The 22,503-nt window shown below is 28.2% G+C and overlaps 1 protein-coding gene across 21 annotated transcripts in view; it reads right to left on the bottom strand.

The window, feature by feature from the left end:
* The window catches only part of Ufd4 (ubiquitin fusion-degradation 4-like), a 117,154-nt gene that overhangs the window by 15,569 nt on the left and 79,082 nt on the right, over positions 1-22,503 (bottom strand). For 6 of the 21 annotated variants that reach the window (XM_067048016.1, XM_067048013.1, XM_067048065.1 and 3 more), the window contains 22 exons: positions 22,210-22,245; positions 21,798-21,973; positions 21,115-21,282; positions 20,050-20,172; positions 18,657-18,827; positions 18,438-18,569; positions 16,734-16,882; positions 16,397-16,525; positions 16,062-16,311; positions 14,959-15,187; positions 14,691-14,867; positions 12,802-12,924; positions 12,570-12,715; positions 12,312-12,438; positions 11,941-12,089; positions 11,255-11,381; positions 10,690-10,809; positions 10,307-10,423; positions 8,271-8,456; positions 5,189-5,346; positions 4,110-4,247; positions 3,080-3,160 (listed from right to left, as the gene is read on the bottom strand). In XM_067048016.1, coding sequence (XP_066904117.1) covers positions 3,080-3,160; positions 4,110-4,247; positions 5,189-5,346; positions 8,271-8,456; positions 10,307-10,423; positions 10,690-10,809; positions 11,255-11,381; positions 11,941-12,089; positions 12,312-12,438; positions 12,570-12,715; positions 12,802-12,924; positions 14,691-14,867; positions 14,959-15,187; positions 16,062-16,311; positions 16,397-16,525; positions 16,734-16,882; positions 18,438-18,569; positions 18,657-18,827; positions 20,050-20,172; positions 21,115-21,282; positions 21,798-21,973; positions 22,210-22,245 — 3,212 coding nt within the window. The remainder of the gene's footprint in view (positions 1-3,079; positions 3,161-4,109; positions 4,248-5,188; positions 5,347-8,270; positions 8,457-10,306; positions 10,424-10,689; positions 10,810-11,254; positions 11,382-11,940; positions 12,090-12,311; positions 12,439-12,569; positions 12,716-12,801; positions 12,925-14,690; positions 14,868-14,958; positions 15,188-16,061; positions 16,312-16,396; positions 16,526-16,733; positions 16,883-18,437; positions 18,570-18,656; positions 18,828-20,049; positions 20,173-21,114; positions 21,283-21,797; positions 21,974-22,209; positions 22,246-22,503) is intronic. The other 15 variants (XM_014420190.3, XM_067048079.1, XM_067048047.1 and 12 more) reach the window with 12 other exon arrangements.

Genomic DNA, 22,503 nt, shown 5'->3' with positions numbered 1-22,503 from the left:
TTTTATATTTTTAAATTATTACAATATATATATATAAACTTGTAAACTTTTCAATAATTTAACCTTTGAAGGGATCATCAAGGCACGAATAAAATTTCTGAAAGAAGAGAGATGGCTAAAGTCTAGGAAGAGGGACACAATCAGTACTCAGTACTGAAATTTACAACACCCATTATCGTAACTATGTCCACTAAGTTCGGTAAGATTAATTGATCTTTATGAACTGCCAAAAATTATTTCTTTTTAAACATCAATCAGCGATATTTATTTTAAGACCTATTTTTCAATCGTATTTAGGGATATTAAAATAATAATAAATAACCAAAATGAACATAAATAAAACCTAAAATCAATCATAACAATGAAAAATCCCAAAAGATTATCTTTTGAGACTGAATGAATAAAAGACTCATACAAAAATAAGATGTCATGCAAAACCAAATACAGTGATTATAGCATGTTTTCTGAAAGTGCAAGGAAATCAATTTTCAATTAAAACAGTAAAAGCGAAACCAAGAAAAATATATAAATAAATTAAATTTTCGGAGTGGAAATGAAACATGCAGTAACAGTAAAACCTTGATTATCTCGAGTGACGAAAAAGATAATTGGGATATACACAAATAATTTGAAAAGACTCAACTTACTAGCACAAAGGTTTCAGTGAATAAGTTATTTTGCATCTTAAATTCAACATTACAAGTATTCTAATTGATCACATTATTAATTAACACTAACTTTATCGAAGTATTTCCCCTCTCTATCAAATGGTCCTTTTGAATCATAATTAAACCAGAATAATAAATTAAATATTAAATAAACTTAGCCAGTGGCAGTGATTCAAGTCCAAAAATAAAAAATTGTTTAAGTTTACCTTTATAACTCATAAGAATTAATTAATTTAAAATAAGGAAAATGGTACATCTTGTATAAAAATATATAAAGTTTCAAGTTTATTGACGAGGTTCACAAGGCTAATAACAATATACAATTCCATGGTTTTAATTAATAAGATAATTTTCAGAAGACAGTAACAGAAGTTATAATTAATTTTGAATGAATATCTTATATTACTCAATTACAGGATCTGAATTCATGCCGTAGAAATAGCTGCTGTAGAAAATCTATAGACCCTTAAATTCCTGACAGCCAGGCAGTATTTAAGTCTTTAAATCCCAATCAGATCATAGATGGAAATGCATTGATATCCTAAAGCAATCAGTTAAGAGTAACAAAGTTATCCGAAAGTGGATCCCTGGGCACCAAGAAATAGGGAATGAGACAGGAGACGCTCAAGCCAGGAAGGCCTGAAGCAATCCTCATTGGCTCTGAGCCATACTGCAGTATACCTAATAGTTTAACCAAGAAAGATATTGACTCCTGAAAAACAAAGCAGGAAACATACCGGGGCTTCAAAACTCAATATCAGTATTAAAAAATTGAAACTCTTCATTATTATTTTATCAAAAGAAAAGGCAAAAGTTTACATATACATAATGGAATGAAAATATAAATTAGTTGATTACTAACTATGGACAAGACAGTAGTAGATTGATTACATTATTATTTATATACATATAAATGTTAGCAACAAATAAATGATTTATATGTATATAAATAATAATGTAATCAATCTACTACTGTCTTGTCCATAGTTGGTAATCAACTAATTTATATTTTCATTCCATTATTGTGTATATTTCCAACTTTTATTTATACTATTTTATTTTTATTTATATAATTTTTTTTTTCTCTCCAAATGATGGCTGTTGTCTTTTTGTTTTTATAGCCCTGATGAACACCTGAAAATCAGGTTGAAATGTCGGCATAAATAAAAATTTTTTTGTTTATTTATGTTGTTCCTTTGTTGACCAGACCCTCCCTCCCCCCGACCATCTTCTCTAGTCCTCCAATCAGTAATCTACGGTCAACTACATACACCTCATTAAATTATAATTATGATAGTAGTATAAATTAATTATACTATAATTTTCAAGTATAGTTAATTCAATATTTTCATGTGTAGATTTTATACTGAAATTTAAATAAAACTTGTTTGGAAAAAAAAGCTTTTGTAATAACCATACTGAAAATAGTAAAATTATAAAAATGTATGGGAGACAATGGAAAGACCGGAGATAGCTCAATTAATGAGGCTCTGTTTGTTCTATTAACTTCCAGCACTCAAATCCAGCTATGGCAGATAACTATTTATTGTTACTGTAGCTGTGAGTCAACCCTGTAGGCTCTGTAGCCCTCCTGGTCCAACCAGCCTCTATAAAGTAGGTACCTTTAATTAGGAAAAATATGGCGGCTGAGCATGATCTTGAATAACTCCTGATCCAATTACCTCCTTGAATAACCCTTTTTCAAGAAACAGTACTTCCTTTCAAAGAACTGAACCCCTGACTCTTCATTGGTTGAAATGGTATAAATTTTCATTTTTTCGTGGGAAACAATAATAACTGAGATTTCACACATTTTAACTGATATGCATAGTCTATATGAATAAGTTTTTATTAGATATAGTTGTAGGATTTTCCTCAATACCAACTATATAATGTATACACCATAGATGAGGATACCGACCTCTTATTTCTACCAATTTTTTCTTTATATAAATTTATGCTTAGTTATAAATATAAGTTATTTTAACTACCTTAGTTAAATGAAAGGCTCTCTCTAAAAAGATTATAACTTTCATTTCATTAATCTTTCTAGGGATGAGAAAAGTATACCATCTTACCTGTGACCAAATAATTTATTTTCAGTTTTGGCAGATGATAACCTTTTTTAAGAACCAAGGACTGATTTATTGCCATCTTCATTGTCAGCGGTCAGACAAGGTCTACAGAGAACTTTTTATATTGAAAATCATTACATAAAATTTTTCAGTTATAAACTTTTTAAAGAGAGACCTTCAGATGGTTTCAAATCTCATAATTTGCAGCAGAGTTACCTCGTAAATTGGCATTTCATTATTAAATAAGACCAAAGACAATTTAGATAATATAAACAACAAATATTAACTAATTATTTCTAGAGATCACATTTACCTCGTATACATATTAACACTAACAATTATTGGATACTTCACCAAACAATGACTTGTGATTGTCTTCACTTTGACTTTCTTGTTTTCGTTCGATTTGATTGCGACCTGATGAGAAGGTAAGAGAGGATTAATGGAAATAAAAAGGATTGAAGGAAAATGGAACATGATATTAAAATGTAAGGAATTCTACAAGCAGAAAATTAAAAGACATTCAGTTTATTATTTTTAACAACTAAATGTTACTTTATGAACACTCCTACTCTTAAACAAACATAAATTTTCCTTTCCTTTCTTCTGGCGTATATGGTGTCCAACAGGAGAAATAGGAGACATTCGAAAGTAGTTTAGTTCATTTTTATTCCTTATATTTGTTAAATCCTATTCATAAAATGTTTTAAAACAATTTAAGATCATTTTTTTAAAAAAATGAAGTACTTACGATAGCTGCCCTGGTTAAGCATGTTAAATGTGCTAAGTGTATTTGAAGTCAAGAAATTTGGGTGTTGAATATGGCTCACAGGGTTTGCTAAAAATTGACCTAATGTTGAAAACAATGCAAAATTCATAGGGGTTATTATAAAATTATCATCTCAAATGTTGGTTGAATTTGTATATTTATTTTTTTGTTTTAAAAGTAATGAAATCGAACAAGCACGACTTAAGAGCTTGTTTAAAAGCATTTGGATAAATTTAGCACATTTAGCAGGTTGGATAGTACAGAGGAGCATTCACTCAAAAATTTCTGCTTAATGATAAGCACAATAACAAATTTCTCCACAAAAATCTCTAAAAAATAGTACTGTCCGCAGAAAAACAGATGGAATTCAATTCTAATTCACTTCAATATCAAAATATTTGCACAGCAAGGCTTTAAGGTAAAGGAAGAAAGTTGTCTGATGCAAGTGAGCGATGAGCCCTGCTAAGTTATTGTTTTGGAAACAGTTTGAACATAATATCTAAGAGAACACAAAGCCGTTTTTAATATAAAAACCTTTCATTACCAATTTATTATGTTAGGTAGATTTATTAATAATTAAAATCATATTCCACTCACCATGACTTCACCAGTATATTCATCATCATCTTCGTTTTCTTCTTCATCATTTTCTTCATCATCGCCCATTTCATCGTCCTCCAATTCGGCAAGAAGTGTTGGGGCCCTGCAGCTCTCTAGGAAGTCCTGCAGGCACCACTACGATGTGAAAAAGTATATCAACGAACAAACAAACATTTGTTATAATTGTTTATTTCAATAGAGGGAAAAATCCTTTTGCTTCGTCAACAGTTTTATACTGCAAATGATGATACCCGATTACATAAGCCGATACCAAAAAATAATTTTAATTTAATACCATTAAGATGAAATAATTACTGTGGTGAGAGTAAAAATACAAGTAGGAGGGTAGCACGCTTAACCTTGTTAACATAATGGAATATTATTATTAACATAGTGAGGAATTATGTAAGGCAGAGAAACACACAAGTCGTAGAAGGTAATGGAGAGTGACAAAAATACATAAATAAGAAGTCTATCCCAGCATGTATTTAGCTAACTAACAGGAAGATGCATGTGCAGTACAGTTTATCCAATCCGCCAGTTTCATAAATGTTATTGTGTTTCAATAGCTGTTATGATAACTAAATTTCAGTGTAATTTGTTAGTATTATAGCTCGAGCGATTGCAGGTACCTAACGTGAACGTTTCAACAAATATTTGAGTTTGATTATTTAAATCATTCAGATCATGAAAATGTTTTGAAACAATAAGAGGTCAAAATAATGAAAACTATGAATATTCTAGACTTTTTGTTAGCTTAACATCATGTGCATGTTCATGATCATATGTAATAGAATATAAATTGCAAATACTTGAAATATTAAAACTGTTAAAATAAAAAATAATTTAGTTAAAAAAAGTTATATCCCCTTACAGAGATGGAATGTACGAACAAATAAGAATAAATATTAACTTGAAGTAAAGTGGGAAGTGAATGTTGTCTAATGTGCACACTGTATCGGAATTTTTTATACACTGTTACTTCACTTTTTATTTTTATGGAATTAATTACAAAAACACTTTTAAATACATTAAGAAAAATATTAAAATTGAAAAAATAAGCTTACAGAATTTACCTCCAAGCTAACCTGTTCGCTGTCACTTGATGTAGAAGTAAGACTCATCGTGAGGGCTTGGCATTGAGGCCCGGGGGCATGGCCACTTCCACCACCTCCTCCGGTCGTCAGTGATGGATAGCTTTGTGCTGTACTTAACAGACCACCTATACAAAAACCTTAAATACATTTGTGCAATTTGTTAGCGCTATTCTATGAGTAAGCTAAGTTAAAAAAATCTATCAGTGAATAGTGACAATTTTTATAATATTTTATGCTAATCACAATTTCAAAATAAAATAAAATAATATGCTATATAACACATGAATTCTTTGAATTAACTTTTTACATTTCTTTTTTTTTTTTACCAAAATGAAACAGCTAGTATTATAAGAGCTAAATCTAAAAAGCAAACAAATAATAAACTAAAAACAATGAACTAACTTATATTTAAGATAAGAGAAGTTCACTTGTTTATAGCACTGCCGTGTTCATACATAGAGAAAATAAAAAAAAAACCAAAAACATTTATCATCAGTCTTGATTAACTAAAGTTATACGAAGGCCATTCAAATATAAACAATAATTTGACTTTTAAAATTCATCAAAATATATATATACATATACATCAACCTCAAATTACACTTTAGTTCCAAGACAAATTTAAAAAACAATTACTACTGCTCATCCATATTTATATCTGAAACCAGGATTGTAAACGTAATGTATAATAATCTATTTTAAACCATTTATTGTTGGTTCAACCAAATTGATCTGAATTTCTTATGTAAAGCGGCCGCTTATGTGATTCTGACAAAACTCAGTATAAGCCAAGAAAAACAGAAAAATAAAAAGTCTTAATTATATTTTATTGATAATAATTTTTTAAAAACAAATATGAAATCTGATCACATTTTTAAAATAACATAAACATTAAAAAAAAAAAATCAAATTAAATATACCAACATATTAACCAATTTATTTATTTATTAACTTTTCCCACAAAATCTGAAGATTTTTTATTCATTCATAGTAGAAAAAAAAAAAAAAGAGCCAGTTTCATAACAAACTCTTATTAACCATATCATTGGTGAAACGCTGTCCTGTTTCAATGAACAGGCGATATCATGCAGCATAATGATTTCTCCAAGATTGATGATGTCTTTTGTTCTAAAAAGAATCCTTTACTTGATCAAAGAGAGAGCATTAACTGTTCTCTTCAATAAAGTGACAAATAGTTTTAATATGATTTTCTACCAACCTTGTCCACAACTGACAAACAAGGGATTCACTTTCAACTCTTTCTTATCCTTTAGAAAATTTTTGTCACTGAAAAAGTGTTTAAACTAAACTGTGCACAAAATTTAAGCAAAATAGCAGGATGGATACTCTCATGTGCCAAAAACTGAATTATAATGCATTTCACAATTGACATATGTACTTCCTTCACATAAATATTAATTACTGCTCCCCAACCATTATGAGATCGGTCCAATGGTAGCACTCCACTCTTATATTTCCCATCTAATGTTCTACCCAATCTTGGATTCACCAAAAATACATTAAACACTTCAATTACACAGCGAAATACCAAGCCATGTATTATAAAACCGTTCATTTTTAATTTAAATGAAAACCAGTAGGTTTCAAAATTTTACAAGTTTAATTAAAACATCGTGCAACGGAACATGCTCCATGCATTGTTAAATTTATGATACAAAATTATAAAAAAGAAAATCAGGGGTTAGGTAACTATTGATTTCTAAAAGTTAAATACGTTTCTCATTACCTCCAGAAAAATAGTACAGGAAAAAGGCCATTTCATAAAAAATAATTATTTTCATACTGTACAAACTACATAAGGTTCAAAACAGGAATAAATTGAAACTTAATTCAGAGTTTACTATTAACAGATAATAACTGAAATAAATAAAAAAAAAATTATGATTGTATTCTAATTAACTTAAAATGTAAACAATATACACATTATTTTTTGTAATGCTTTTTCATTGAAATGTATCATTTTTCTAAGTAAAAAAAACAATATAATTAATATATTTATCTAGAACAATTATAACAGTACAAAAATAGTAATTGTAGAATAGTAATAGTAAAATAGTATAGGAAATAAACGGAACTGATAAAACAAAAGTGAAGTTAAAAATGAAAAAGAAAATAAACAGTTATTATTTTTATGCTAGATATAGTATAAGAAAATATAGTTTAGAATTAAAAAACAGAACTTATTTGTGTAATTATTATTTATACAGAAGTAATGTTATTATTGAGTTAGTCGGTTAGATATAGTCCAAAAATTTGGAAAATTGGAGGGGTTAAACATATTTATATTCTGAATATATCATGTTCTGTAGTCCTTAGATAGAGTTGATGCGTGGATGCAATGATAATGAAATACATAAATTTTCAATAAATAAAGACTATTATTTTAAAATTTAATTTTATGAATATAATAATAAAGTGGTGATAAAAAAAGGAATAAGTAATGACAACGATGTACATTGGAGCTCATGGACACTACTACTAGTAGTGTCATACTACCTTTTTCAACCTAATAAGATATCTTTTTTTTTTTATATCTACTTTTTCTAGATTTATAATCTTTTGACTTTATTACAGGCCTTATCTTATTTACAAATGACAGAATATCACTAGAGAAATAAGATTTATCAAGAGAAACTTAAAATCCCAACAAATTTTTATTGGATTACAAATCTAAATGCTCAAACCAAAAGGCTAGAGGAGCTAAAGATACATCTATTATACTTAGGATTCCAGCAAAGTACGGGACTTTATGGCAACAAAAGAATTTATTTGGTCAAGAGTAAAAAGATCACCAGAATGCTTTACTGTCTAACCTAAGAATTCCTTCTTCGGGAATCAAACAAATATCCTATTTTATCCTCTTAAACATCAAGATTTTTTCATAAAAATCTGTGAACTTGCAACACTATAGTCAAATAGAAACGAAGAAAACAGGTTTCCAATACAACCATAAGTTCTGTTTCGAGGAGAGCATTTTCATAAGCATAGAAAATAGAAGATTGGAGTAAAAGATATTTCATTCTTAAATATATAAAAATACCTGGAAAGTTTGAGGACAGTGCAAGCCTAACTAAACTGGTGACAGAACTCTGCCCTCTTGGGAAAAGATTTGCTACGGGATTTGAATTAGAATTAGAGTTAGCCGTGTTATTGGCTGCTGAATTACTCGTGTTACCGCGACGGCGAGCCATTGCTGCAAATGTTTCCAAAAGACCAGTTCCAGTGCCTAAAATCACAGAAATAATCACAAATTTTGTATATTAACTAATGGATAATTAAGAATAAAAAAATATAGAGATTTATACATTTCATACTGTCATATCACGTATACATCATATGTCATCATAAATCAGACTATAATTACATTTAAAATATAATATAACTGTCTATTATTAGTTGAATTAATCATCAATTTTATCCATTATTAATAGCCCAACAAATTTTTAACTAATTTAATTGGATAATTTTTTTTTTCTTCATTTATGTAGAGGTTCACTGATATATGAGAATGAAATATAAGATATAAAATTAACTTTAAATTTATTTCTTATAAACTACTTTCCAAAATACTATATTCAATCAGAAACTCTGATCGAAAATTATTTTAATTTTTATTTTATTCCCAAATCGACAAAAACACACTATATAATAATATGGTTGAAAAGTTGAATCATTTCACGTAAGGATATAAGATGAATTTTTTCAAAATATCTTTTTTTTTCAGATAGTACAATTTAATATTACTAAATTTCATAATATACAGATAATAAAAAATATTAAAAATTAAAAAAAATGAGTTAAGCATTAAACATTTGAAGAATAACTAATAATAATAACCCAACACCAAAGCAATTTACAAAAACAAATTAATAACTATTTAAATAATACACAGAAAACCCCTGCAACCAGCATTTTAAATTTAAATTGAGTCGATTAAGCTGTAACGGATACACGACAATGAAATTTTAACTGTTATAATAACTGAAACTTAGTCAATTAAATGTTATTTTGATTAAAACTAAATGAATCTGGAATCTGGTTGTGTCACAACAAATGCCAGTTTTGGAGATAGTATATAAGATATTCCATAAGTCTTCTGAAAACTCTTGTAAGTGTACTGACATCTGTAAAGGTCAAAATATGTTTTTCCATGACTCTAAAATGCTGGAAACATATAAATAGGGTTTTATATACTGTACATAAAAGCCAAGGGAAACATAAATATGTTATAACATAATGTTTATATGAAACAAGAAGTTTACAAATACATATATTATTAGTCCGTGTCTTCCTTTATTATAAACATTTAAAATTAATCCTACTACTATAACAATGCCTTTCATATATTTACTTCCTTCAATTACAGCCACAGATTTTTAATTTATTTCTTTAGTATAACAATCTGTATGTTTCAAATGGTTTAGGTCTGGAGTGTGGAATGATAAATCTAAAAATAACATGAAATCGAGAATACTTTTATCTGCCTCTTAATGAAGAAAACAGCTCAAGATTAAAAAAAACCCAGGTCTATCTAGTTGCAAATGCTAAGTAGCAGAAAAAAAATTCAAATTAGTTATTTTCGCAAGACGGAAGCTGGCTAATTAAAATAGTATCGCAACCAACATATTTGCCAAGCCCATCACCACCACCAAGCAAATATCATATTCAATGAGAACAGGTATTTTAAAATCATGATACAAAAAAGGTTCAATTTTTACCAGAACTATTATTAAGTTTTAGATTATTTGATTTATTTTTACTATTAAGGACTAATTGAAAACACAAACTAGAGAGAAGTGTATAAAAACCAATGGAACAAATTATGATAATTCTGCAAAATTCAATTTATTTATTCATAATTTTTTAATGTCATACCACAAACTGAAATTTTATGTGAAACAACCAGATGATCGAAGTTACTTATTAAGGAATTAAATGTAAAAAAAAAAATTACTAAAGTTTGTAGCTATAATATTATTAGAAATTCAGTATAACTATATCTTTCGATAACTATAAACTGAGTAAAACTATATCTTTCGATAACTATAAATTTCTTCTATTTATGTATATCATTACCTTGCTCCAAAGGTGCAGTATTTGCAGTACAGGTTAGATTAGGAACTGATATACTCATTGGATTTGCACCTCTACTATCTTTTTCTTTGCTGTCACATTTTTCTTTTTTGCAAGACACTATAATTAAAAAGAATACAATACGTTTCCAATAACAATGAAAAAAATCCTTTTTTTTTTTTTTTTTTTGGAAAAACAACAAAAACTTCAGAGAAAAAAAAGAAAAGAAACAGTGGCAATGGCAGTGACGATGAAATCAGAAATTATAAAAGAAAAGAAAGGAAATTGGAAAAAAAAATTTTGATGAAAAACAAAAAAATAAAAAGGAAATTAGAAACTTTTAAACAGAAAAGAGATCGTGAGGATATTAATTGCACAAGACTTACTTTCGCTTAAGGGTTGTTTAATTTTGTATCTCAGAGATTTTTCATCCTTTGGATCTGACAAGTCACTACCACTTGACACGTTAATTTTTACAGATTGTTGAAGGGTGCTTGATACAAGGCCTAAAATAAAGCAAATATAAATACGAAATACAAAGGAGTTAACTTTAATTTCGTCAATTAATTTTCTGGAGGGTTGAAGGAGTATTAAATTTGGTAGTAAATATCACAAATTTAAAACAAAAAAAAAAAAAAAATTAGTTGTTTAAATACAATGAAAATCGTGCATCAAACTTTTTATTTATTTTTCAAAACAGTCACTTAATCGTTTGGACTTGAAAGGGAACCATAGTTAGTTTACAAGATATAACACAATTTTTAGCAGCTATTTACAACTTCCTCAATGCAATTCTGGCAAATAAAGCATGCTGTACCAAAAAATGTTTCAAAATTATTTTCAATCTTTAAAAAGCTACCTAACCTACTGGCTTCCATTCTTGAGCGTATTATTTCGAAAATGACCTATTTTAATAATTGTTCCATCCCAACTATTGCGTAAAGTTTATACCTGGTGTAGATGTTCCGACAAGAAGAGATGAAGGGAGCAGATCACCTGAAAGGAAGCTGTTGGTGTTGTTTCGGAGAATGTCAGTACCCTTTTCCCTCTCTCCGTTGTCTTCACAGCAGCTGCTAAACTGAAAACAAAATTTATTTATTGGATTAGGTTTAAAACATAAATATCAAATATCAATCCAATAAATCAACCAATGCAATGATAAGGTAAGGCTATGAATGTAGGGACATTCAATTTACCACTAAAGGTTAATGTTAAAGAAACTAAATAGTTTTAACATTTAAAAGAGGTTATAAAGGAATAAGTAACAGTGTAAAAAAATAGCCTATTCACACAAAATAAATCAATCAAGTTAAAAAAAGGTGAGGCTAATGGTACAAGATTATCCAATAAGTTTTAGATAAAATAAAGAGTTCCCTCTAAAAGGTTATAACCGGTATTTTTTCAAATTTTTCGGGGATAAATAAAAAACTTTCGTATTTTAGGCCACATTAACATTTCAGCTCATAAGAACCTTCATTAAGAATTAAGGACTGATTAAATGCCAGCACCAGTCAGAACAAGTCATTAAGAAGCTTTTCATTCTGAAAAATCATTATACTAATATCTTGTAGTTATCTATTAAGAGGGAACCCTTCAAATATAAAAACAATTCAATCAAGATATAAATGGATATTTACTTTATTGATTTTAGTTTGAAAGAATGGTTTCCCCATCAAAGAAGTAACTGCAGTGTTATTCTGGTGAATATTGGCCTTTCCGCTACAGTTATCCAAACTGCTTCTTTTCACCATATTATTAGAAGAATCATGGTCACGGATTGAAAGATCTGAAAAAGTAATAATCAAATGACTAGAGTTTGACTAAAAAAAAAAAAAAAAAAATCAAAAATTTACTATTAAATAATTTTAAATATATTTCATACAATTAATGTAATCAATTTAAAAAACAGCTATATGCATTTGCTATCATATGCTACCATTCATAAAAATCAAAGTCTCCAGCACAATCTATTCTATACAGTTAAGGTCTTCCAACTTTTTACACTCACCTTGTATAGGTATTGCTTCAACGATTGTAGCTAGGTCTGTTGCCAACATGTCATTTGTAGCAACAATCGCTCCGGCTCTGGCAACTGACATAGATAGAACGCTGTCTGTAAGGGCTGCCGCAGCTTGCTGTGTTTCCAAAAAACAAAAAGAAATTTATTCAATCCATAACATACACACAGCAACAACTGACTATGTAATAAACTTTAAATGCACAATAATCAATCTTTAAATATTATAAATATCTAATCCTTTCTGACCTTAGCAGCTAAGTTGTCAGCAGATGTAGCTTGATCTGTACTTGCGACTGACACTTTACACTGCTCAGCATTGTCAGCTAGACTTGGGGTGGAACTTGATTTACTGAGGACAGATCCTTGTTCGTTGTGACTTGTTCTGGATTTGGCTGGACAGATATAAAATGACATAAATGGTTTAATTCTCATTTTTTTAAATATTAATTATGTTCCAAATAAAAATATAACAATTTACCTGAAGGTGAAGCAGGTTTATTTGTTGTTTCAGGATCAGAAGCAAGTTTGAGATCATACTTGCCCTCAGCACCCATTCTGTACGAATTAGAACCACCATGGTCCCATGTGACATCAATCCAACCTGTAATATAATAAAGTTGTATTTCTACTACAATTATATTAAAATTCTAAATAAGGAAATGATTGTTAGGAGTAACCATAGTCAAATACCAACTTGTATATTATTTCATCTATCTTAAGTAATAAGTGGAATTTTCCTTAATAAGATAAAAATAAATTTTTTTCGGGATATCTAAATTAATATTAATTATGAAGTGAATATAAAAATTAAAGTACTTTACAAGGTTCAACAATTTCGGAAGAAAAGCATAATTTATACACTTTCTTTTTTCTAAGATGCATCAAACAAATGTTTTGGGAAAAAAAAAAAAAAAACGAATTTGGCACTATTTTTGATTTATTATTATCAATAATGAACCTTTCTTATCAACCAAGACCTAGTGGACAATTAACACCTGACAAGTAAGTAAAATCCAAAAATAAAATTAAAAAAGATCCGCCTGTCTGTCATCTATGGCTTTTCTCTATAAATACCAGGTCGATTTTGTTTTAGGATTGGCTACAAAGTTACAGATCACTCCATGATGATATTAAAAAATAATCCATCTTTCCTTTTCAAAATGGCGGTTAATAAAAAGTCTTCTGAGGCCATATTTCAGCCGTTCATGTAGATTGAGGAAAAATCCTCAGTATTTAAGTATTACTTTCTCAAATTATTACCGAAAGAAAAGAAAAAATATTAAAATGACAAACATATAGAGTATTGGACTTATTTAGGTTTATTGTTTTTGACACTGACTCTTTTTAATACCAAGAAAAAAAAACCTAAAACCCCCTCAAAACTTTGAGATTTTACACTTCAAAATATTTACAATCCAAAAACATACCAGATATTTCATTACTTATTTACTGATATTATGAAATAATTCAAATAATAAACCACTGATAATTTGCAGCATTTTCAAGATCTCAAACTTTGTGCGATTTTTAGGATATCAAAATTTACTATATTACCAAGTTTCATCTCTCATGAACTTTTTTTGCAGATTAAAGAACCTATTTCGTGGATTATAAGAGAAAAATCATAATTAGATTGTAAGAGTTAATTTTTATTCTTTATTAGGACTGAATACTGGAACTAAAATTATGTTGGCATAATTTCTTGACTTAAGTTACTCATCTATTAACCTTTTAGCTGCTATTGTTCCAGAAGTTGATTATTATTTTAAATATTTTTTTGCAGGCAATTTTAATTAATATTTTTTAGTAAAAACAAGTTTTCAGGCAAAATCAAGGTTAATATACTTCTTTAAATAAAGATTTCATCACTTCTAGTTCAAAAATAGAAAATTTTAAGATGCATACTTATGGTTGTCAAGAGTTGTTATTTTAAAAAAATGTATAACAATGTATGATAACAATAATTTTTTCATTAATACAAAATGCTTTCCTGGTAATGACAATCAAATTAAAACGATTGTAGCTGCAAACCTGTCACTTATGTAATATATTGGAAAATTATAACAGATTTTTTTTTAATTACTTTTTATGAAATAATTGAACCAAACATCATTAATGAAGATTAAATTATACTTTGATGCTGTATTGTACATGGTCGGTTTAAAAGATCATGAATTATGTAAGTATTCTAGAGAGAAAAAGGTTCTTTCTGTTTGTGCTATATCTGTATCTGAAAGTTGATAATTTATTTACAGTATATTATATAAAATTAACCACATGGACTTAATTCCTGAATTTCAATTAAAATATAATCTTTAAAATTACCAAGGAAAAATAAACATATATATATATATATAATATTCATACCATTATGTAATTCTCCAGTCACTGTTCCTTCCCCTGGAGGAATGCCATCTTGGTCTCGCCATTTCCAGTCTATTCCTCTGACAACTCTAGCTCCAACTATCATCTGCTTAACAACTTGGGTTCTAACCAGGCGACGTTGTTTGCGTAAACTTGCTTCAGCTTCTTTGGCAACTTTTCCTGCAGTAAAAAGAATATGTAATGCAATAATGAATAATATTCTATACTAATTATTTATTAAATGAATTAATAACAAATACCAAATCTTTACCTAAATCATCACAGACACCAACAATTGAGCCATAAATTTCAAAACCAGATAACGATAGATAATGTGTCTGCCCGGAAGCATTTTTGCCGGCCTGCTGAAGCCTTACATGACGTATCGGCTCCTCAGGACTTTGTTCCACTTCCCAAGTTGCAGTACTACCGGGGTCATTCAAAGAATTATCATCAGTATGACATGAAAGCGTGATCCAGTTGATACCATCACGAGAACCCTGAAAGACAAAATAGGAATTTAAATCTATGTGGAAAGAAATTGACTTAAGAAATAAAAAGTAACATTTTTTAAAACGTGCATCAATTGGTAATTCTGATAAGAAAGAACTTTTCTCACTCATTATGATTAATTTTATTGAATTAATATTAATTTCAGTTCAAAAAAAACTTTATTAATAGCATCATTAACAGAATTTATAAACAACAACACAAAAACAAAGCAAAAATTGAGCTGCTCAAACAAGCAGAGTTACTGATTCGCACAATATACTGACTACTCCACCGGACAATATAAAAAAAATAAATACATTTTAAATAAAAATAAGCAAGAATTGGATGGGAAGAGTAAAACACTGAGAATTTCTTTTCCATTTTTTTTTTTTTTTTTTTTTTTTAAGGGGATAAAATTAACAGATGTTTAGATTAGTTGAAATTGCTGATCATACTTCATTGGGAAACTTTGTTGTTTCAATTTATCCCTTTTTTCAATGTTTCATTAATTCTACATTAAAAATTTTTTAGCAACCATTATCATGTTTTGCAGCATGGAAGAAATTTGCTTATTTTTCAATATAATTTAGGATACTAATTTATATTGATTGGTCTTGTGAGTAGCACCTTATGAACCCCAGAAGAGAGGTCAGAATGAATTGGACATTAACTCCGAATAGGAGAGAAAGTCTAGAGAAAATTATTTGTTCTAGATGATCTACAACTATTATCTACAAATATTGTAAAAAAGGATATACTAGATACACGGGAACATTAGAACTATAAAAGAAAAGTTATTGTTTTATAAAATATAGCCAGTTACTGATATATGCTCTTCAAATCAATAACTAATTTAAAGCTAAAAATAAATAAGATACTCACTTGAAATAGCCAGGTCCGAAGAGCAGATCGCCCATAACCTCTAGCGTGGCGTAATGTATAAGCAGTTGGAAAGACCCAGAGACCTAAGTCGATAGAAAACCAGGCTCTTTTATCATCATTAGTGTGACAGTTGAGGGCTGAGGAATCTCGGCTTAAAATATCTTCCAGGCGACCATAAGGAAGATTTCTTCCATCAGATGATGATACAACAACCAAGCCAAACTGTCCTGGATTTACCCATTCGGATGTTCTGAACAAATAAAAAATATAACAATATTATGACCAAATGAATTATAACATAAACTCTATGAATGCAATTTTTATTAACGACTTACTTAGAATTTGTTCCAATCCAGTAAATTATTCCATTCTCATCGAAGTCATGCTGGTGCCTAAACGTTAAACGGACACCAGTTTCCTTAAGGGAACGTACATATGTAAAGCTAGATCTATCATAATCATACCTAAAACAATGAAAAAATCATACAATTTTGTTTTTAAGTTCACCAATGATCTACATGTTATAGTTGAAAGTGATTATTCACTATTATCAAGTCTTCTTTGCTTAATCAATAAAATAAATTCCCTTCAAATATATTGATTATTGAATAAATCCAGACGAAATAAGTTAATAACAAAATGAATATTAATAAAGATGTAAATAAGTTTTACCATTGCTTAGCAACCATCTTTAACAGGTACGCTTCAAGCTGGGCAACCGTTGCTAATGGTTCCATCTTCAACGATCGACCAGTTCTGTCTATTAAACTACTCTCTCCAGAATATTTCTCTAGGCGAAAACGTATTCTTCTGGTCAATATCTACAACAAAGAAAGAATAACTATACTAAAACCTACAAAACTTATTTATAAATAATTTAAGGTCATAAGTGCATTAGAGCAATTTTATACTTTTTTTTAAATTTGCTATCACCTCGGTAAGAAACTAGTGTATTGGGTCAAATTTTCTCCATGTAGGTTTCAATGGATATATCCAATTAGAACAGGCCGAGTCCAAAAAAAGCATTTTTGAACATTGGCCTGTCTCTCAGTACAATAATTATTTAGAAAATGGTTGGACCAATTTTCTTGTTTCTTATTTTGTTTTGTAGGGTTTCCGTACTTGATGCCTGTGCACCAAATCGGCTATTGCACAATAACCAAGTGAAACTTACTAAAAGTCTTATAACTAAATTCTTCTTCTTCTCTTTTTAATATAACATTAATACTTGAGAAAAAGTAGGAAAAAAAAGGTCTGAAGAAAATAAAATTATTATATAAATATAGTTGACCGTAAAACTTAAATATAAGATGGTCAGGGTTGTGGTAAAAAAACAAAACAAATAGTTATGAACTATTTGTTCTTTTTTTAAACGCAATCCTGAACATCTTCTTATATTTAAAATAAAATTATGTTTGCACCTAATTAAAAAAAAAAAGTTTACATTTTATAGCAAAATATGTTTAACTCTAATGGATCTATCTAATTTAGAGACCCCTTTTAGAAAAAAGTTTTTTTTTATATTAATTTTAAATTTTCTGCAAAAAAAAAAAAAAATTAATCGGATCAGTATTAACAAAGGTATCATGAACTTAAGTTTATACATAAGAATTAAAAGCAATACGCTTTTATAATACGTTTCTCATGAAAATCCGTTCAAATTTGGTTTCTTAATTTTTCCAATAATTCAAAATCTATAAATCTTGCAACATTCCAAATGTTCGATTGAAAGTTTGTAAAATTATAAAATAATATAAGCTAAAAATTAAGTTAATAAAATTTGTATCGAATCAATATTAGTGAATATGCAGCAAGGAATTCTTGTATTGATCTTCGTAGCCAAAGTGGTAAAAAAAAGGAAAGTCTTTGAGTTGACACAGCAACAATCTCTGTATTTCTGAAGTCCTACTTTTTTATAATATTAAAAAAAACTGACTTTTTATAGAATACCAACTCAATTGACGATTAATAAGAATCTGAATTTTATTATTCTTTATATTAATATTATAAGTTTATTTTTATACTTTTTATTTTTCAGAATAACAATAATGCTCAAATGCTAAGCCACCTTAAATAATATGGAAATGCAGTTGTAGATAATATATACACACGTAATAGTTATAATGGCTATTACGATTATTAAGATTCTATTAGTCAGAATATTTGTTGATTTTTTACAAACACGAATAATTTAACAGTAATAATAAGTACTTGTAAACTTTTGTTTTTGTAATCCTGCTAATATTATGATTTTCTTCAATAAATTAAACTTAAAAAGATTTTTTTCTATTTTTCGATTGATTTTAAAAATTCTACAACAATGAAAGCAACAATAATATAATGAGTACAATAATGAGACAATAACATAATAAGTACCTGAAGACCAAAGCATGATCCTGGATTTTCATACTGATACAGAGGCAGTTTTTCTATAGATTCTAAAACCGATACTAATTTATGAACTAAAATCACAGCCGCTCTTTGGTTTCCTCCATCTTGAACTTTACTCTATGAAAAAATATACACAAGTAATTTTTATATAACTACAATAAATGAATTAAAGTAAAAATACTCGAAATAAAAACCACACAATACCTTAAATAGGTTAACAGTATATTTATAATTGGTAAACAATGAAAGAAGCGCTTGAACTAGCCCGCTGCTTTGCACTTCATAAGCCGAAACTTGTTGTTCCAACACCTCACTAAGATTAGTTATAGCATCAGCCAAAGCGATATCTCTATTGTGGGAGCCAACAGACCACATCTGAAAAAGGAAAAAGCAATTTAACAATTCAAAATTTACACCCTTTTAGCATTTCTATGCATCTTATGCTAGACTTAAAACACAAGTAAAAAAAACAAAAAAGACCAAATCCGGAGATATCAATAATGGCACAAGCTGATATCTCAGATATTTTATTTTCACTATACGGGAAGTTTACAAATAACTAAAGAAAACTAAATAATATTAGTTACATTTATATAATGTATGCAAATAATATGTTTACAGTAGAATAAGTACTCATCTTTCATCTAACAATAAAATGATCTCATGGCCCAAAAAAAACTAGCTTAAACTAGAACTACAGTAATGGCAGGTTTTTGTTTGTTTTTGTTTTTTTTTTACTTTATTTAGTTTAACCACAACTGCAAAAGTATTTTTACAACCAGCGAATGAGATGTAGAGAGAGAGAGAGAGAAAAAAAAAAAAAGTCATGAAGGCATGAAGGTTAAGGTCATCCAATGATGCCTCTCCATTAAAACTGAAATTTAAAAATCAATTTAAGAGGTCCCTATTCCAGCTCCTTCGTAAACGTTGTCTCGTATCTGGTAAGTCTAGTGTTGATAGTCCTTGAATTAGAGGGTTAGTGTGTATTGGAAGCGTGCATAATGGCAGGTTAAAAAAAAAAAAAAAAAAAGGTAAAATAACTGCTCTGATTAACAAGAGCATTCATCATCCTTGGATAATACTAATTAACATAACATCTAATTATCACTCAATGTTATACAAATGTAAACTAAATTTCATTGCTCTATGTTAACTTTTCACAGTCCAAATATGAACTACTTTATTTGAGACTACATAAATTAAGTGAGGAAATAATAATAAAATTAAAGTGAAAAAAAAAATATGATGAAACAATGATGCCAATACCGATAGTTTCAACAGTTTACAACATACAAGTATACAGTCCGAGAAATTCAGTTAAAATAAGAAATAGAAATTTAAATAAAGACACCAATACTTGATGTTATAGCTAGTGTACCCATCAAAACTTCAATTAAGAAGGCAAACTTAATAAAAGACATATAAATGTAGATATCACTGAATTAAACATCTCAAGTATTTTGAGTTTCAGATAAAATTAAATTCTTCTTAAATTTGAAAATTTGTATTCATCAATACAATGTGAGATGTAAAAAAAATGAAATAGTAATAAAGTTGAAGTTTCAACTTGCTCATATATTTTTAAAAAAATAGTTACCTGCTTTTCAACCGCTCTTTCTAACTGTGCAACGATAGCACCAAGTTTGGCGACGACGCTTCTTGGCTGTGCCTGGGCAGCTCTAAAATATTTGTCGTAAATTTCCTGTGCTTGTGTCTTCACCTTAAAAAAAAAGACAGAACAAATAAGTGCAGTGAAGGAATATTGAAAATTTAAAATAAATTGATATATTATTGTATACTATTATATTCCACAAATAAAATAAAATGGGCTGAAATAAATAAATCAAAATGAATATTTAATTGTTAACAAATAAACATTTCAGCTAAATTTAATTACAGGCCTCTCTAAGAATAACGAGAAATATATGAATTATATGTTAAATATGTAATTAATTAAACAAATAAGATATTGAAAATATGAACTAAAAACAAAAATGTAAAACATTAATTTCAATATTTCTTGTATATATTACTTTTTATTTAATAACTAAATTCACTTTAGATAAGTGATAAATTAAATATAAAACAGAAAAATCAAAATCTTGTTGATCTGATAGAAAGCCCACTAAATAAGCTCAACTAAGACAAATGTAAAAGAAAAAGAAAAATAGCAGTAACAATGTTTTTTGTTTTGTTAAATCATTGTATATTTAAACGACCCTTCCAGTTTTGGCCTAACTCCATTTTCAACTGTTTTCAGTAAAATACTTTTATAATAATAAATTTCCTTTTTGTATAGAAAAAGTTTACCAAAATTTATATTCTGTTCTAAAAAAATCATTTATTAAATGATACATTGTTATAGAATCAATGCTGAAAATATAAAGACCGATTTCTTGGCTTTAGTTATGCCAAATTTTGATATTAAAATTTTTTATTTTTTAACGGATTTTTATATTAAAAACTTTTAATATTAACTCTAGTGTTCAATCCATCAAAAAACAAAACTAAAGAGAATATCAGTTCCAAAATTTGAAATTTTACTATAAAATTTCGTTCAATTATTAATTTTAAAAAAGTTATACATTAGAATAAGTTTTTAATAATGAGGTTAAAATAATAACAGATCAAAATATATAAATATATTGAAAACTACTCAAACCTTATGCCTAAGTGCTTCCATTTTAGAACGAAGTCTTTTTCCTCTTTTTCCTGACCAACCAGCAGCAAATTCCGTACCCAAAGCAGTTTCAGCGGTAAATGAATGTTTAGTTCCACGATTTGACTCAAAAACAAAACCAGCTAAATCCTCACGGAGAATAGTTGCTTGCTATTATAAAAAAAAAAAAAAATAATGAGACAGTAAATATTTTAAAATTATTAAATAGTATCTAAAATTATAAGAAGTATATGTCAGAAAAATATTTCAAAAAAGGCAAATGCCATTTTCAGATTAATATATAAGTTTTTTTTTGCATTTAGGAAATGTTAGCTTTGTTTGTCTGGTGGTAATCTCAACCCAGAATACAAGGGTAAATTTAATTGGGAAAATATAAGTTTTAATAGAATTATTGCAATTTATAAAAGAATTATAAGGAAGATCTAAATCAATATTGCTTTATTTTTCATTATTTTAGGTAATATTTCAACCACAAATATGGTGTTAGTTTTGCTATAAAATGACCATAATAAATTAATAAAAATAATTTTATTAACAATACTGAGAAATGAAAAGTTAAGAATAATAAAAATAAGATTCCCAAAACTACAATTATGGATATAGCATCAATTGAAACTGAAATGCTGATTGATTATTTTTTAATGAACAGAGAGAAAAATATATACCTGCTGCCCATCTGAATTATGTATATGAAGTTCTGAATCTTTTCTGGAGGAGAGAGACCAGTTACCGACAACAATCCTTGTCGATCCTGGTTTTGAAAGTATTGGGGTTGAAGATGTATTGGGTTTCACTTGGCTACGAGCCCTCTGAAGCTTCTCTAAAAACTCGCCTCTATTTTCTGTAATGGAAAAATTTCAGCATATGACACAGGATAAAGAACAATGTATAAATCAATTTATTAACAATTAGTTTATAAGATTAAATAGCTTAGTGTCCATTCACTGAAATATTACTAAGTTTGTTCAACAGTAACTTCGTTAAAAACCCTTTCTGATAGGTGGAATCAATAATATAGTAATAAAATATGTTAATTGGCAAATTATTAAACTGTTAATAGCTCTTATTAAACCTTACCTTCAGTAGTAAGAGATTCACTGTTCCTGCTCTTGCCTATTAAATGGAAAATAATGGTCATATTAGTCAGGCATTTCATTCATGAATGATAAATTATTATATTACAAATGGAATGAATGAATATGAATGCAGCCAATATCATTAAAAACATCATGCTTCAAAAACTAAACAAAGTTTCAATAAAAGAAATAAATAAAATTAATTATTAATCTGATTCATGAGTAAACCTACATCAGTATCACTGATTAATTTTAATGAAACTTTGCATATTAGTAGAACTATGAAAAACATTTG

This window comes from Halyomorpha halys, unplaced genomic scaffold (assembly GCF_000696795.3).
Source record: "Halyomorpha halys isolate HHAL.00 unplaced genomic scaffold, Hhal_1.1 Scaffold263.1, whole genome shotgun sequence".
NCBI classification, from domain to species: Eukaryota; Metazoa; Arthropoda; class Insecta; order Hemiptera; family Pentatomidae; genus Halyomorpha; species Halyomorpha halys.
The sequence above is the reverse complement of the archived record's forward strand: the minus strand, read 5'-3'. Positions and strand labels throughout refer to the sequence as shown.